This window comes from Cannabis sativa, chromosome 6 (assembly GCF_029168945.1).
Source record: "Cannabis sativa cultivar Pink pepper isolate KNU-18-1 chromosome 6, ASM2916894v1, whole genome shotgun sequence".
NCBI classification, from domain to species: Eukaryota; Viridiplantae; Streptophyta; class Magnoliopsida; order Rosales; family Cannabaceae; genus Cannabis; species Cannabis sativa.
This window is the reverse complement of record NC_083606.1, coordinates 20183649-20203242: the sequence shown is the minus strand read 5'-3', so window position 1 is coordinate 20203242 and position 19594 is coordinate 20183649. Positions and strand designations below refer to the sequence as shown.

Sequence of the window (19594 nt, the reverse complement as noted above, 5' to 3'; positions counted from 1 at the left end):
TGTGGTGTACCGGAGTCACTATTCTCGTAAAGAACTCACTGAATCCAGTACAAGCTAAGGTTCCACTGAGTGACACTCAACCATTCGTAGTACTCACACTATCACTGGCAGTGTTTGTGGGTCCCGTGACACATAGTATGTAATCAAGTTAGCTGTGGTGTACCGGAGTCACTATTCTCGTAAAGAAATCACTGAATCCAGTACAAGCTAAGGTTCTACTGAGTGACACTCAACCATTCGTAGTACTCACACTATCACTGGCGGTGTTTATGGGTCCCGTGACACATAGTATGTAATCAAGTTAGCTGTGGTGTACCGGAGTCACTATTCTCGTAAAGAACTCACTGAACTTGTTCGAGCTAGGGTTCTACTGAGTGACACTCAACCATTCGTAGTACTCACACTATCACTGGCGGTGTTTATGGGTCCCGTGACACATAGTATGTAATCAAGTTAGCTGTGGTGTACCGGAGTCACTATTCTCGTAAAGGACTCACTGAATCCAGTAAAACCTAAGGTTCCACTGAGTGACAGTCAACCATTCGTAGTACTCACACTATCACTGGCAGTGTTTGTGGGTCCCGTGACACATAGTATGTAATCAAGTTAGCTGTGGTGTACCGGAGTCAATATTCTCGTAAAGAACTCACTGAATCCAGTACAAGCTAAGGTTCTACTGAGTGACACTCAACCATTCGTAGTACTCACACTATCACTGGCGGTGTTTATGGGTCCCGTGACACATAGTATGTAATAAAGTTAGCTGTGGTGTACCGGAGTCACTATTCTCGTAAAGAACTCACTGAACTTGTTTGAGCTAGGGTTCTACTGATTGACACTCAACCATTCGTAGTACTCACACTATCACTGGCGGTGTTTATGGGTCCCGTGACACATAGTATGTAATCATGTTAGTTGTGGTGTACTAGAGTCACTATTCTCGTAAAGAACTCACTGAATCCAGTACAAGCTAAGGTTCTACTAAGTGACACTCAACCATTCGTAGTACTCACACTATCACTGGCAGTGTTTATGGGTCCCGTGACACATAGTATGTAATCAAGTTAGCTGTGGTGTACCGAAGTAACTATTCTCGTAAAGAACTAATTGAATCCCGTACAAGCTAAGGTTCTACTGAGTGACACTCAACCATTCGTAGTACTCACACTATCACTGGCGGTGTTTATGGGTCCCGTGACACATAGTAGGTCACCAAGTTAGCTGTGGTGTACCAGAGTCACTATTCTCCTAACGAACTCACTGAATCTAGTACAACCACGGATCTACTGGGTGATGTCGATGCACTATGACAGAAGTCGCACTATCAATGTAGCTGGTTTGGGCAGAGTATGTACTCAGTTCATTAGTAGTGTACCGGAGTCACTATTCTCCTAACTTTACTACCGGAGTCACTTTGTGTCTCATAATACTATTGTATTCACAACATTAAACTGTTTTTTATTACATATCTATATTTGTATAGTATTCAAAAAATTATTATAATCTTTATTCCAACGATTAATACGTTTATGTAATCTTAAAAAAAATTATTTTAATATTTAATCAAATTTAAAATAATATTTTTAATGAAATCTTAAAATCATATTTTATAAAAATATTGAGTTTTCATTATTAGTAAACATCATAATTTAATTTCTTATTCATTTGGGCACACATGTTTATTTGGACATAATATTAGGATATATGTTGCTACATGTGACAAGTTTATGTGGCCATTGTTGTTGTTTAGGGATGGGAACAAAATTTCACTTATTTAAACACATAATTTTTCTAATCAAAGTCAACCAAACCCTAACGAAACCGATCATTTGGTTGGTTCAAATTACGTCTTCCAAGGAAAATTTAATAGTTGGTTAGGTTTGTTCAACTTACATTTTTCAAGGGATTGAAAAAATCAGATTTATATTGGGGTTATATCACCCCTTCTTTACTCATACCAGTTGTATTAATTATGATTTTTTAATTTTTGACAAGACTACACAACACAGTCACACCCACAAGTACTATATATAGCCCTATACCTCTCCTTACTCCTTCACACCTCAATTTAGTATTGTTTTCTTTGCTAGAGAAGTCACTCCTTATTTGTAGACGTATGTATAGGGATAATATATAAAAATAATGTATGTATTGTTGTTGCACTCAAGTGAAGATGTGTAAACAGAAGGATTGGTATGCACTACAACCGTGTGTTGTAGCTGCATCAAGGAAATTTCAGCAATCCAATAAATCATCTCATAAAAAAATTGAGTAATAACTCATCTTAAAAATTTTATGTCTGTACTATATGTATATTCAGGAAATATTGACAAAGGCTTCGAATGGGTGGATTAGGCTGGATGGAACTACTTCCAACACCGCCAAATGTGCCATCCAATTGAGCCTCAACCTCCCGCAGTCCACAAGGCCACCGTGGGATGAGTGTTATCATATTTGACACAACCACCGGTGCGCCAGACACAGGAACAAAATCGAGACGCGGGAGGAAATCGTCAGCGTTTGTACAGTCTTATGTCAAATTACTTCCTCATGTAATAACAGTGGTGATATTATAGTATACGTACAAATTCATCTCACTACAATCTATATTTACAGTGTCAAATAAAGCATCCTAATTAAATACCTCAAATCAAACATCACGTAACTTTGCACCCTTCTGTACACAAAAAATATACATGTATCATTTAAAAAATGGTTTATAAAATTGTTTATCATAATTAATTAACAAATAATGAAGGTATCTTTATAGTAATAACATATTTCTACGTAAGTATTTTTTTTTTAGGTTATTCAAGTAGATAGTACAACCTACTGATTCGACCGTATATGGATTTATGGGAAAATATTAATAAAATATTTATTATTTTAAAATACAAAAAAGGTCCTGGTCATTTATTTAAAATCGTTCTTTAGGGTTTTCTTTGAAAACCACAAACAATATCAGCTGCGTTGTTTAAAAAGTTTATTGGAAACACAAGGTATTTTGAGGTGTTTTTCATTTCCAAGGGTATACATAGCAAAAGTTGACTAAAGGTTATGTACAAATGTGTTCTATTGGGTATGTCTTTCTAACTATAAACTTAAATTTTATTTGGAATAGAACTATGTTAACCGAATATGTGGCATTGAGTTTCACTATTTCAAATAAGTTACCAACAACAATTGCAATGTCAAATTTTATTAAATAATTCCCTAATATAATAAGTGGATGTCAAATCATAATAATTAATTCAATACTGTAATGAAATATTTTTTTCCAGCCAGGTCAAATCAATGGATTTTATTGATTATACTTTGAAGGATTTGTTTTTTACTTTAAGTGTATAAATTATTATTTTATTATAAACACGTACTTGGATGAGTTTTAAATATATATATGTCACATCATATGTAGTGTAGGAGTTTTTATTAACAAAAAACAAAAAATAAACATTGGTAATTTAAGTTTCATTGATATTAACCCAGTCAAAATGTATATGTATTTTTCCAAAGAACCGATTGCAGGGTAAGTCATAAAGTGGACCTTCCCTATTTCAACACGTTAAATGCTGACACTAACGTACTTCAATGTTTATACAGTGTACTTCCCATCAAACTTTCAATCAGGCGTCACCTCTTTACTGCATACTTGGATATTATGAGATTTGATTTTAAATTAAAACATTATTTTCTTTCATATTAACTTCACAGGTTTGTGTTATAATAATATCCCTAAATTTGTATTTTTTTATGTTTTTAAACAAGGTAGTATATCCTACCAATGTCAACTGATTATTGGAAATTAGTATTCCAATAAAAACTAAAAACAATTATTTTCTGACAAATTGTACTAATTTCTTATACGCGCCCATTATTAACTGAGCTGGTTCTACTAAAAAATGGTATTATTAAATACAATTTATTAATTAAGTAAATTTTCAGTAAAGTACGTCAGCGTTTTTACAGAGGTCAAATCAATTTTACTAAATGATGACCTCCAGATATTGTGGGATTTTATTTTAAATTTACACATAGTCTGAAAAAGGATTAACCAAACTATGTGGACACATTTATTTAACAGCCATTGTGAAGGTTTGGTGAAGAAGTTGTAAATACTAAATAATAGGGTTGTCCATCCGATCCAATCCGCAATTTTTTGGTCAAACAACATCCAATCCGCACTAAGTGCGAATTTTATTTTTTGGATCCAATCCAATCCACACAATAGCTCAAATCCAATCCAATCCCATCCGCAAAAGTGGGGATTGGATCAGTTACTTTGGATTGGTTACTTTTTATTATTAAATTATTTAATATTTATAAAAAATTTTTTTTTTTTCACATAACAAGCAATAAAATAAAACAAATTATAGTTATTTTATGTCTCCTACAACACATTAAATAAATAAAATAACAAATTCAAAGGAAGAAAAAAAATTGTATATATGTAAAAAAATATTTAATTTTATTTTAAATTGTATGTAGAAAAAAAAAATATATAAGAATAGAATATACATTTTATCTATTAAGTTTTGCAATATAATTGTATTATATGTATTAGACTTTTAAATTATTATTTTCTTTACATTAAAATGTTACTTGTATATATAATTTTTTTAATTTTGTTATAAATATGTGTGGATTGGATTGGATCGGTTACTTTTACATGTCAATCAACATCCAATCCGCACAAGTGCGGATTTTGAATTTTTCAATCCAAGCTAATCCGCACAAGTTCGGATATCCGCACTTTGCGGATTGGATTGGATTGGATCGTGCGGATTGGATTAGATCGGCTATTTTATGAACACCCCTACTAAATAATACATTTTGTATGTATCACAAAAAGGTAAATCTTCTCACCGCATAGAATATTTTCACAATTTTTAATTAATTGGGTGAATTATAAAGTGACATGTTGTCCTCTCATAATTTATACTTACCCCATTGTATCTCCTCCCTCACATCATAATTTTAAATGCATTAATTTTTATTTTTAATATGTAAAATATTATGTTATTAAAATAACGTACTTCGAGCTGTTTTAATTATATATGTCACATCATATTTCTTTTATAAATGACATATTAATAATGGAATTTATTTCCATTACACACATTGTTTAACTATAAAATGGTCAAATTAAAAAATAATAATTATTAAGTGTACATGATTTTCATTACGTGTACATCAACCCACCCAACTACTATATAAGTAAAGGTTTGGATTTTACAACAGCCCATTTATTGTAACCCCGTATTAGAATTACCTACTAAACATGGACCCTTACCCAAAATTCAACCCTTTCGACTCAAGTCCTGAAAAGTCCCCACCTCATCCATATTCTTCAAAACGATCCGTAGGTACACCTTCAAGGAGTCCTAGACTCCGTTCAGCTTCAATCTCAGGATGTGTCAACTGTGCTAGGCTCGAGGGTGTTCTGCACGAGCACGAAAAACTCATAAGGAAGGCACATGTTAGAGCAACAGAAGCTAAGCAGGAGTCATTAAAACTGGTGGAGCACCTCTACCATTCCGCCCAAGCATTGCAATATGCCAACACTTCAAGAGAAAAATTGGAAAATATCATGGATGACATTCTCGACTACACCGAGGTCTCCATACCCCATTACCCAGTCTATCCAAAGGAAGAACCATCAAACAATCCAAGGGGAAGTCCTTCGCAACCCAAGTCCCCGTACCGAGACGTTAGCCCTCCAAGTCAGCGGAAGATCCCTCAAGTTATACAACTTGATTGAACATCCGTTGAGTTTCATTTAGAGGTATTTTATATATATATATATATCGTATTATTTTAGTACTCATATCATATGGCTGTTGGACAACTTTTTGTTATGCCATTTATTGATATTTAACAACTTTGCTCTATTTTGAATTTATTATTAGGTCAATGTAAATGTTATTATAGCAGTTTAATATAAGAAGTCTATTTTCATTTTCAACTTAGTTGTTATGTCGAAATTATTTACTTAAGTTTTGCTTCCAAAATTAATTAAAAAGGAAAGTGACTTTACTACTTCAAAATAAACCAAATTCAAGATTTTACCACAAACACGTACAATACATAAAACCATGAACAAATACATAAAATGGAAACAAACAGAGTACATCAGTTACTGTTTTTGGGAGAAGGATCCATTCCTCCTTTGTCTCCCCCTTCAATGTCTCCATTTGCTCCTTGCCTTTCTCACTGAAATCTTTGACGTTCTCTTCTTCGGGTGATTTTTTAACACCAGAGCTCTCACCCTCATCAAAAAATGAGCGAACACAATTAAGTATTGCTTCCTCATCTTCATCATCATCTGAATCCCACATGCATGGGAAATCATTAACACAACAAAGTTCTCTAACTTGTTGCCCAATGAAGCATAGTCCCGTCTGTCCATGTACACATGCAGCAGAAAAGGCTTCTATGAAAGAATCATATCGACGTATTTTGATTGTGGAATCTGAATTAGGGTTTCTAATCGTAGCATCTTCGTAGCTACTATAAATACCTTCGTTCGGGCCATTGAAAACAACCCAGTGAGGACCAGAACTCATATTTGATTATATTGAAATGATATGAATAACTAAATTACAAGTTATTTTGCTAAATAAAATTGATGATGGATTGCAACACCTCTCAAGTGTGTTCTATAATGTCCCAAGGATAAGTTATAGTACTTTTTTAACTTAGTTGTACTCCATTGGCCACATCTGATGTGTCAAAAAAAATGGGTGATAAAAACTATGAATTCCTAGTTTAATACACGTGTCCACGTAGGGGGTTTTCTTAATAGTACTACGGTATTTTTGTAAATTACAAGAATGGTTGAATTCATTAAAAGATGTTGGTATAGGCCCATTAATATAAGCCCAATGGATTTAAATGGGACCAACTACCCATTTATTAAATTTCCTTATTTTCTTAACTTTTTTTTTTTCAAAAACAAAAAAAGCACAATGTTTCATTTCGGACGTACGAAATGGTTCAACTCATTCAAGAACTTAGGTGAAGGCCCATTAACATAAGGCCAATCTACTTAAATGCCACCACCAACCCTTTAAACTTAGTAATATCAGCCCTTTACACTCATGAAATAACCTTATTTTACAATTACATTTGGAATGAAAATAAAACAATATGTACTATTGTACTGTTCAGACGTACGAGAGGAGTTGAATTCAGATTCTAATATTGTAGAGGCCCATTAATATCAGCCCAACAGCTTTAAATGTGATCACCAACTCCATACAACCCTATTATCTCGGGCTTTTAAACTCATAAAATCTAATTTCAATCCCCTCAGCACTCTCTTTCCCTTACTCCTCATCGACAATTCTTAGAAATCAATAACAAGCCAACATGAATGACGAACACACTTATGAATGGGAATCCATCACAGCAGAGCTAAACATCACAAAACCAGTGAATGAGATTGAAATACACGATGTGCTAGGCAAGAGTCTCGACAAACTAGAAAAATGGGAAGTATTCTACGAAATGTACGCGAAACGGATGGGTTTTGGCACAAGGAAAGATGATGTACGACGTTCTCATGGGGTCATTGTAATGCGGAGGTGGGTTTGTTATTCTGAGGGTTCGAAAAAAATCGCATCACCGGACACACCAAGAAAAAAAAGACCTCATGATGTCACTAGAATCGGATGTCAGGCAGCATTGCGTATTTTACTCACACAACCGTGTAACACTTGGAAATGCAAAGAGTTCAGCACAATACGCAATCACGAGCTGGCTTCATCGAGTGAGGTACAATTTTTGAGATCATATCGAGTTGTGTCCGATGGGTTGCTTGCTTAAGTTAGGTCGATGAACTCCGTAGGAATTAAAACTGTCAACATAATGTCTCATGTTGCTTTGCAAAGTGGAGGTTACGAGAGAATGCCATGTCAACTTCGAGATTTGTACAACAGGGTTGCTGGTGCGAAGCGAGAAGAGAAGATAGAGACGGACTCAGAAGGGGCGCTGGGATTTCTGGATTGTCTCGCAGAGAAGGATCCTAATCTCTTCGTTGTCTATCAGGTTGACGACGAGAATCAATTGGCTAACTTATTCTGGGCAAATGGAAACTCACGCGTGGACTATGTGGCTTTTGGGGATGTACTAGGATTTGACACAACCTACATGACAAATGAGTACAATAAGCCCCTCACTGTTCTCATTGGCGTCAACCACCATTTCAACACATGCATCTTCGGGTTGGCTCTCCTCCTCCACGAGAAGCTTCCATCATATTCTTGGCTACTTCAAAAATTTCTAGAATGCCATGGAGATAAGAAGCCAAATATTGTAGTTACTGACCAAGATGTGGCCATGAAACAGGCTATCATTGAACACATGCCCGATGTTACGCACCGTCTCTGCGCTTGGCATCTCAATACAAATGCTTCGAAAAAGGTTAAAGATCCGATCTTCTTAAAAACATTTAAGGATCTGATGTACAACTACTACAAGGAGGAAGAATTTGAAGCAAGATGGTTACATGTCATCCAAACTCAACAACTAACAGATAATGAATGGTGTCAAACAACATTCGACTCAAGACAACAATGGGCAGAAACTTATTTAAGGGGTTCATTCGTTGCAGGAATGAGAATCACACAACGTTGCGAATCGATCAACTTCGCTCTAAAAAAATTTTTAGAGAAGAATTATTGCTTGCGTGAATTTGTAACAACCATAGATATGACAGTCTCAAAGCTCAGACACAACGAGACTGCAAATGACTTCAAAAGCAGATGCACTCGACCTCACCCACCTAATCCTACATGCTTGACCACTTACTACAACCAATGTGCTGAATTCTACACAAGAACTATGTACCACAAGGTTCCTGAGCAGCTTGATTTAGAGAATAATTATTTTGTCATAAGTCAGGAGCAAGAAGGAGAGTGGCAGATATTCACCATTGGAAAGTTTCAGCATCCGGACGTCCAATACCGAGTTCATTACTGTGAAGGCCGACGAGCACTACACTGTAGTTGCATGCTCTATGAAAGTCAGGGGTACCCTTGTAGACATTTATGGGCTACAATGAAAAGATTAAACATGAGAAGAATACCTAATTCTCTTCTCATAAAGCGATGGAAAAAATCCGCGAAGACAAATCTCCACCTACATTTTTACCCGCTAGCACAACCACAACAACACATTTACGAGATGGCTAGGTTTGGATCTCTCAGTTCACTAACTTATAACTTCACTTTCTATGCAACAAAATCAGAGGATTCGTACAACCGTGCAAAGGAAGAGATTGAACGGCTAACTCTAATGTTCAAGGAAGAATTTGAGTTGAATTCCAATCCGCAAGGAGAGACGCCACAACTTGGAAGATATCGTAACAACCCCAACATTATTAAAGACCCCAAAGTTGTGAGAACAAATGGTACGAGAAATCCAAGGAAAGGACCGAACAAGGAGCAGATCCCAAGAAACTCAAGACATTGTCCCATTTGTCGCTCATCAGACCATGATTATCGACGGTGCCCAAATCGTCAACATAACACTGGATCTCAAGGGCAACAACCTCCAAACAATCAACAAACATCTGACTCATTCAATGACCACTCCAACGCGTATTTCCCGGAACTGCCTTCCTCCACACAAGAGTCTTACTATGGTCATTCTTATAACTAGCTACTTTTAGCCATTGTTGTTTTAACGTTTATGACTCTATTTATTGCTTCAAAAATTCTAGATTTATATATTTCTTGTTATGTTTGGCGTGTTTAAGGTAATTTTCTCATCTTCACCAAATCTCAAAATTATTATTGACGAACAACTAAATTATGCCTAGGAAAAAAAACTCAATCTTATAAGGTGAAAAAATATATTTTTGTGGTAATTTTTAATATACGAAATATTTACAATAAAAAAATTACACCAACTAAAAACTCAATGTATAACAACAAATAATTTCATGACTTAAAACAAAATTTTCTAAACAATATACTACGAAACGTAAATGAACGTACTCGGTACGTGAAATTTTGTACTCGGTACGTGATATTATGTACACTAATTTTACTAAACATCACGCAGAAACAAGTAATGTACACGGTACTTGATATAATGTACTTAACTACCATCCCACAAATACATATGATCCTATGAAGGAAGGAAAATACCAAAATAGCCTCAATCCAACAACATGGACCCACTGCCTACAGTATTTTCGTACCATTAACTGCCAAGAACAGTGAAGTCTGTTGTACCTTTTCGTACTCTAACTAACACCTACAGTACTATGATTGTACCATTTTCATACCTAGCTATTTTTTAATTAAAAAACAAACTCACAACCGGTAACCACACCTACAACAACCGGTTACCACCTAAATTTAAAAAATTAAAAAACATTTAAAGGTACCATGGGACCCACCTACCGTACAACGGATTGCAATCCGTGTTTTGCACATATGGGCACAAAATCGGCTGCCTATATATATGGGTGACTAATCAATGGTTACATTTTTATTGTAACTATATGGTTACATTTTTTTTTACCTGTAATAGCAGGTTACAAATAAGTAAAAATTCTATTTTTAGAATTAATTAATTATAATTAACTATTTTTTAAGTAATTAAATAAATATTAAACAAGACCTTTTTTAGCAATTAAAATTTATAAATAATTTTTTTTATTTATATATAAATCCTTTGGCTTAATTATTTTAACAATTAATCCATTTAATTATAATATTTACATTTTTTTTACAAAAATTAAACTTATTTTTATATAAATTAAAATTTTGTCCTTAGAATGAATTTTTTTACAAGAACACACCCTGCTTCTTTTTTGCAGGATTATCATACTCTTGCCGTGCATGGTTGCATGATAGTCTTTGTTGAAAATGTCTCAATTGCATTGCATTTATATTCGTTTGTCTTTATGTAATGTGTGGAATTATAACTTCAAAATCTTGATTTGGATCTCGAGAGTCAAATTAAAAACAAGCCAGCTTATTTCAACTTCGCTAGCTTTATCATGCTGCGTGCTGATTACGTCCCCAAACAACCAAATTTGTTTGACTACGGGGTATTTACTATATTATTTATGATTACAACTTGTAAAGTTGATGTGCGATCCTTTCAGGTTAGATATTTTTAAGCTCTTTTATTTTTTATTTTTATTTATAATATTTTTTTTTTCAACTTGTGTCATTAATTTGTTTTCAATTATTTATAAATCTAATATCACATTCTTTTCTTTTAAAATGTTCATTACATAATAATTACATAATATTGTTTTTTAAATTTGTAAATCTTACAAATTGTAATAAAATTATACAACTACACAAACATTTACACAGTCCCATACACTTACAAGGGAGTAAACTCAAGTTATAATCTGCTAGTATTTTAACTGTTGTTTTCCGTACATGAATGAGACATTAAAAAAGAGTTTTTAATAATATTTGGTTAGATATTGTAATAAATTTGGGTTTGCACAACTTGAATGGAATAAAGTGGCCTTGATACTTGTATTTACAATTGGACAACTATTAGAGTGAAATAACCTGTTTAGATATTGTTCTAAGAGCCAACTTTCAATTGAAGCCTCACCCGAGTCAGAGAACCACCCACCTAGCACTAGGAGAGCTTAGCTAATCGCTCTTGAACCTTTTCATGACATTCTTGACAATCCAAAGCTACTAGAATTGCTTCAATTGCTTCTTCTCTGTAGAAGCTGCATCTTGAGCGATCACCCTTAATGATTGTGATTTTAGTTCCAAAACCACTTATGGAATTTTACATCCTGAACAAGTGGTTTTGGATTGTGATTTTTCGTTTCCCAACTAGACAAGTCTCAATGAGTAATGAAACCAAGACCTCAAAGGAGCGAACCATAAGCCGACCACTTGATTAACTTCTTTTTTCTGTTTAACTACCATGACAACTTTAGTTACTTGCTGTGCGCTAAAATTTAGGTTAGAACTCGTGGGAAGTAGAAATTGGAGGACAAAAGCAAAAGGAAAAATGCCCTTGATAAACAAGTAATCAAATTCTTGAGTGGATTTTTTGTTTACTCTAAATAACTGTTAATATGCTATTGTACCAATTTCAACACTCATTTCTTGACAAGAACATACAAAACAACACGTCCACTATTGTAATCTGGATGCCATTGTGTTTGATCAACTCTTCCAACCTGGAATTCCTTCATAGCACCCTTTAAAAAGTATTCAAGGATAGCATCTGTAACAGAAATAAACATTTTAGAGCAATCTCTTGAGAGTAAAAGTTTAGGAAAGAAATTTTGCAAATTTTACCGTTTCGAAGTTCTCCGGCTAACATGATAGTTGTATTGCATCCACAGAGTTGTTGAAGTGTTTCCAACAAATCTGCCACAGCTCCCTCGCTATAGATCACGTCAGATCCGAGAACTTGAATAATGTTTCAAAAACAAAATGTAACAATTGCATCAGAAGTGAAAATTTCTGAAAATATGAAAACTCAAGCATTAAAATGTACGTGTTATTCAAAAAAAAATGTAGGTGTTTTTCTTTTGTTCTCCAAGTCACAACAGGAAACCTATGGTGTGTTTGGTGTAAGAGTTTTACTTGGTGGAATTTAGTTGAAAGGGATTGAAATTAAGAGAATCTCAAATTTAAAGGTGGAGTTTGGTTAGAGGTAATTAGAAAAGGAAATAACTTTTATTCCATTTCTTTGTTTAAAGTATTAGAATGTCATTCCTATTCTAGCTATGTTTTCATTCCTTCCAACTAATGGCCACTTAATGAGGTGTTTGTGTTGTGGGTTTGAGTTGGAGAGAGTAGGAGAGAATATTAAACCCAAGTGTCAGAGGAGATTAACATTACCATCATTTTAATTTAAAAGTGAGACCTATTTAGAAACACAAACCCCTTGGTCATTACAATTTAATTTATGTTTGACATCCTCATTCCCATCAAGTCTAAACCTCATACCAAACGTCCCATAAAGAGTTTGAGATTACCCCCAAAATAAACTTAAAAGTGGGATCCACTCAATCATAAACCCTCCACTAAAACTACACCAAATATAATTTTGGTTTTGCATTCCCATTTCTAAGAACCCAAACCTGAAGGCATGTCAGTTCATGCCATAACTAAAATATGCTATCAAATACATTCTATTTTAGTCTCCAAAGATGGAGCGTGATCTTTGGCTATAGGAGAACAAGAATTGTGTTTACATAACATATTGTAACTACCAAAGCATATTCTGCGCTAGACCATGGGATAATCAACACTGAAGATGCCCTATCGAGCTCAGTATACAGGGTTCTATAGCATTACTAAAAGGATGTTATATATTAAAAGTTGCTAGACATTTCTACAATAGTATTACTCTAGAAATTTTTACACATTTGTAGGAAAATAAATAAACTAGAGAGGCCTAAAATCTTTAAAAGAGTTTAGAAGTAATTAATCAAAAAAAATTTAGAGCAACTGTGAATCATATAGAACTAGAACAATCTAGATAAATTATTCTAGTCACAAATGTAGGGGCATGCAACTACAATACCCCATCAAGGTTCCATTTTGTAACCAAGCTTGAGTAGCTAAATCAAGTCTTTTACTACTAACTTACTACCTTGTCTCCTCTTTTTCCTACACATAAAAATTAAAACATAACTCTTCCTTGTTCCACCAATTATCCAGTTTATCAACTCATCAACATCATCATACTACACTGACTAATATCCATCCTATTCAACCTCCACACACAGTAATTTAAATAATTCAAATACAAATAACAACTATTTTATTCAATTTCATTTAACAATCTATCATTACACATGTCTTAGTCTTAAATAATGAATTACCACGTCACAAAGAAGTATGTCGTTAAGACTTTTGGAGACTCCTTTCAGAATAGATACAGTAAAAAAAAAGAGCCAGAATAGAAGTTGACCAAAGGGGTATTGCAATTTTAAGTTCAAACATTTGGTTATTGCACCACCTAACAAAGAGGGGAAAATAAATTGCCCTTTTGTATAGTAAATAACCATAAGATAGAATATTTGGTTTCAACAAGTTTTTGGCACATACAAACTAGTATCTAGAGGCATTGAATATGAAATAGACTTACCAAAATCAGGTAATGGCTCAATCACTTCTGTATCAGGATCATCTCCCCAAATCAACTCCGTCACTGTTGCAGAACCTCGCACATTTCCATGATCAAGGTTGACTTGGACATTCTTTTTTAGTAGTCTCAGTCGATCAGGCAGATCAGTTAGGATAACTTGACCACCTAAAAGAGCTGCAATGCAGCTGGAATAACAAATCAATACAATACACTTGAAAGAAAAATAAAAATGCTACTCTCCAGTCAAGCTGCTAACAAACTCTAATCCAACTACGATTACCTCCATCTTTCTATGTATAGAGGAACACAATTGATGAATTGTTAGAATGTTTATTAAACTGTTGAATGAAAACAATGATGATAATCTGCTCATACCCAACTAATCCACATCCAGAGCCCAGTTCAACAATCTTCTTTCCTTGAAGATTAAGCATCCCTGAATCTACCGCATGCTCCAAAAATTTGCCTAGAACAATTCCACTGTCCCACATTACCGAACCAGTTACCCCAGGAGTGATCTACAATCCATGACAAAAATATACACAGAGAACCACATTCAAAATTAATGAAATTGATGATCATGATTCATTGAGAAGAAAATACCCTTCTAAGTTCCAAGAGTATCTCACTTTCCCCATTTATTTCTTATTGATAAAAATTACTATACTAATGATTTATTTTCTTTACAAGCATAAACAGCCTAAAAAAAGCCTTTTGTTTTGCAAAAAGTTATTGTATATGATCGCTAATTTGTACCTAAATTATTGCAAAATAACATTCAGCTCGAAGGAATCATTGTTACACGAGCCAATTATCATAAGAAGGTTATTTTAATCATTTATTTTCTGTATCATTTAGCCAAAATAGTACTAGAACATTGAACAACAAACAAATATCGCAAAAACTAGGCATCAAAACAAATCAGGACCAGATTATTACTTCATTCTTGTAATAATCGTACGATATCAAAAGAATTTTATTTATGTTTCCTTGAAGATTAATATGGTGAGGGAGAGAAGTAGAGAGAGGTACCAAGGAAGAAGGGGACTGGTGAACAGAGAGAGAGTGGCCGCAGGCGTCAATAGTGAGGTGTAGAGAGGACTGAGAGACGAAGGCGTTAGGTTTGGAGTGTGTTGGCTGTTGAATACCCCAAAGCAGCATCGTCTCTTCAGAGGCGGCATCATCGTCATCACCATCATCATCATCATCATCAAGAAGTAGCCTCACCATCCCTCCGTACGATCCCAATTTTACTATTCTTTCACTCTCATCGTCGCTCACTGCTGCTACTACTACTTCTTCTCCTTCTGCTAGGTCACTAGCCATGGTCTGTCGAAGCAACTAAAAACTTGTAGCCATAAAAATATGAATATTTACAAATTACAATTGCCGCAAAACCTTCAAATCTCCGAATGTTATACTTTGCTACGATTCTTTGTCTAAAATTTTGAAGCAAACCTCATTTTTTGTTCGGTGCCGTTATTTATTATTTATTATTTTTGAAAATAAAGGATTTTTGTTAAGGAGGTCGGGTCAACAACTGAATAACAGCGCAAAACGAAGTTGTAGTTTTCAAAGAATTGTAGAGAGGAGTGAAATTCACCAAACTAAAAGCATCTCAAAAATCAACATTTGTAAAAAGTACATATATTATTGTAAAATATATATATTTTTTTGAGAAATTCTATAATGCACCCTTACAAACGATACATCTTTATCTGTTTTAGTATCCGAAATAATTTTTTAGTCAAATTTTTTTTCATGGTCATGTAAATTATACTTATTTAAGACATCCAGTAAAATTTTAAGAAATTCGGAAAAGTTTAACACGCCGAAAATTGCATTCAAGTAGTGTGTTGCACGCGTGACTATTTTATTTTATATGCGTGTAAAATAGACTGTTTGAACATTGTTTTCTATATTGTAAATTATTCCGAATTTCTTAAAATTTTGTAGGATATCTCAAATAGCTATAACGTACATGAATATGAAAAAAATTATACTAAAAAATTTTTCTGGATACCGAAACAAGTAGAGGGTGCATCAATACATCCATTTTAAGGGGGTGCATTGTAGAATTACCCTATATTTTTTTTCTCATCGATATAATATTTAATAATTTTTTATACAATTCTAATGGTTAATAACTCTAAAAGTTGTCCACTGATCTCACATATCACTATTTAAATGATTAAATTTTATTAAATGCTATAAAATAATACTATGAAGTAATTTTTTTAAAAATAAAAAATAAAATAATACTACATAATTGTTACCAAATATAAATAATAGTGTTGATAAAATTACATTTAAATGATGACTACATTTCATGTGGCAAAAACAACTTTATAGGCAATCTCTATTGGAGATGCTCTAACAATGTACTAAAATTTGCAAAATTGACCTCACTTAATTTACTCAATGCAACCATAAGTCTATAGTCGTTTGCGACCATAATGGTCATTTTATAGTCGCACAGTGTAATTCATGGTCGTTTTGGTGACCATATAAAGTTATTTTGCTAATAATTTTTTTTTGTAAAGTTATTTTGGTAACAAAAAAATTCATAAAAGCTATTTCTACAAAACACTCTAGAAAGAAGGTAAGGACCCTATCTTGAGTCATCTAGGCTACTATGTGATGGAGCAAGATGAGCTATTTCTTGGAAACCCTTTTGTCTAAGCTACTAAGATTTCAAATTTGTTGTTGATATTGTCACTAAGAAAAAGGGGGGTTGGAAGGCTAAACTTCTCTCCCAAGCAGTGAGAACGATGTTGATTAAAAGTGTTGTGCAAGCAGAGCCTATTTACATGATGTCCATTTTTAAATTTCTCATTAGGGTTCTAAGTGATTTGAATGAAAAGGTTAGAAGTTTTGGTGGACTGGGAGTGTATAGGGTGGTAGTTACCTCTCTCTTGTGGCATGAGATAATGTTTGCAAACCAAAGTCATGTGGTGGGTTAGGAATACAACGATTTGTTGATATTAATGACTCTCAAATTGTGAAACTGGGATGGTTGATGGCCTCTAAGCATGACAACCTGTGAACAATGGTTTTATCTAGCAAATATTTGGTTGGTTCTTGTTTTGGTGTTGTTAATATTCCTTCTTCGATGTCAGCGACTACTAAGGGCATTTGGAGTGTACAAAGATCTAGTCTTAAATAATAGTGTATAAATTACATGACATGAGTCTAAAGTAGAGGTATGGAAACAATTGTTTGGGAGAGAACATCGTATTATTTCTCTAGCTACTGTTAATCCATTAGTGCACACGAAAGTGGTGGTTGACGATTTGGTTGATTCTACGCATTAATCTAGAAGGTGGATGCAGTGCGCAGATTGTATAGGTGGTGGATAATCTCCTCAAGATTTCTATTTACATGAGTCTAAAGTAGAGGTATGGAAACAATTGTTTGGGAGAGAACATCGTATTATTTCTCTAGCTACTGTTAATCCATTAGTGCACACGAAAGTGGTGGTTGACGATTTGGTTGATTCTACGCATTAATCTAGAAGGTGGATGCAGTGCGCAGATTGTATAGGTGGTGGATAATCTCCTCAAGATTTCTATTTATATGTTTCCTCTTTTAGGCCACTTGGTTTGGAGACCTGGAAGCAATGGGAAGTTTTCTCTTAAATCTATTTAGTTGACTTTTAATAAGAAAAGATTTTAGGGACATCAACTTCTGTTTGTGAAGCTTTGGAGCCTTCAAATATAGGAGCACATTAAGTTGTTTATCTAGAAATTGTGCAATAATACTCTGTCTATAGGTGATAAAATGTATCAAATTTTTAATAGCCTCCCTAGTAACTGCTCTTTATGTGGTATTGATGTAGTGATACTACTCAACACTGGTTTATTGACTGTCAAGTTGGGCGAGGTATTTGGTTGTGCAGTAAGTGGGATTTTTGTATTGATGATATTCTTTTTTCTTCGATTTATTCTCTTATAGAATGGATCTCGTTTCCTTCTTCTTTTGATGAGCATCATGATAAGGTTAATTGTCTTGAGTTCACATGTTTTGTTACTATTCTTGTGTATAAGCTGTCGTATTACATGAACTTGAGTTATCATAATAGAATATCCCCCACTATAGAGTCTATTACGGTGGCAATTATTAAGGATTTTAACGAGTCGTGGAGGATCCTTTGTCAACCTAAGGTGTCCCATGTTAGAACTATTGAAGGGACCTATATTTTGAGATGAATGCCAAGACTAGACAGAGTCCAAGTGTAGGTAGATGTTGCCATTCGAAATGGTCTCTCTTATGTGAGAGTTGTAATTTTTGATATAGTTTGAGGGGTAAAGGCTCTTTTCACTAAACAGATCAATGCTACAAATCCACTAGAGTGAGAATCGCAAGTTATGTAGTGGGGTCTTGATGTTAAAGAGTTGGGAATTACAATGTCGACTTCGGCTTCGATTTCATGTTGCTAGTTAAGGCCATTGAGACGAGAAGGGCCCCGAGATAGCAGTTATCCTTTTGTCTTGCTTCTTTAATTTCAGGTCTTGGTAGATTTTGTTGTTATGTTTTATGGTTGCCTAGAAACTCTAATGTTACTGCTCATGTGTTGGCGAAGTGGGCTCTTTCTAATGTTTGTAAAGGGTACTTAAGCTTCTGGGAGGCAACGCCTCATGTGCTCACCAAGATCATTTCTTCTTTCTAATGGACTTGATGAATTTTAGCAAAAACAAGATTTTCCCACAAAACTTGAGACCACTAAACAAGCCCAACCACCAAGTTTTAGCATGGTCAATGGACAAACCAAATTTAGCAAGGAAATGAGCTATCTCGTTCATAGTTCTAGAACATTACATAAATAAATACAAGAGAAATATTTCTTTAGACTTTAAATGTCTTCTAGCACCATACCAAAAGACAAAGTTACCGAGAGGTTAATACTGATAGCCTCGCATGCTTATCGACAGTCAGTTTCAACCACAACTTATTTGTACCCTAACCTTATAGATAATAGAATGTGTTGATGAATAGCACCAGACTTTGTTGCTAGTGGTACGAAAGTTGCACATAGAGGAATGCATGTCAATGCTAAAATTATTTTATTTGCATTTCTAATGATAGCTCCAAGCCCACCTTTAGACTTCCACTTTGGATTTCAGCATCCACATTGACCTTGATTACATCGAACATTGGTGGTTGCCATTGAGAATAGGTCTTGACCCCGAAAATTGAAAGTTACAATTTCCAAGGTTATATAATAAGGCCTAGAGAATGACAAAATCATTCAACTACGACTCCCGGGAAGTCACTCAGCCAAGTTCCTCAAGAAGTCACTCAGTCAAGACTCTCGAGAAGTCACTCGGCCAAGTTCCTTGAGAAGTCACTCAACCAAGACTCTTGGGTAGTCACTTGGCCAAGTTCCTCGAGAAGTCTCTTAGCCAAGACTCTCGAGAAGTCACTTGGCCAAGTTTCTCAAGAAGTCACTCGGCCAAGACTCTTGAGAAGTCACTCGGCCAAGTCCCTAGAGAAG

General features: G+C 34.5%; 2 protein-coding genes across 2 annotated transcripts; one reads left to right on the top strand and one right to left on the bottom strand.

Moving 5' to 3' along the window:
- Nucleotides 1-7866: 7866 nt before the first annotated feature.
- LOC115695152 (protein FAR-RED ELONGATED HYPOCOTYL 3-like) lies at nt 7867-9660 on the top strand. Its single transcript, XM_030622242.2, has one exon. The coding sequence runs from the start codon at nt 7867-7869 to the stop codon at nt 9658-9660; it is 1794 nt and encodes a 597-aa protein (XP_030478102.2).
- A 2333-nt stretch (nt 9661-11993) lies between these two features.
- LOC115695678 (uncharacterized) lies at nt 11994-15699 on the bottom strand. Its single transcript, XM_030622740.2, has 5 exons — nt 15133-15699; nt 14476-14618; nt 14101-14285; nt 12297-12410; nt 11994-12222 (listed from the first exon to the last, which is right to left on the bottom strand). The coding sequence occupies exons 1-5, from the start codon at nt 15424-15426 to the stop codon at nt 12095-12097; spliced, it is 864 nt and encodes a 287-aa protein (XP_030478600.1). The 5' UTR covers nt 15427-15699; the 3' UTR covers nt 11994-12094.
- Nucleotides 15700-19594: the final 3895 nt, after the last annotated feature.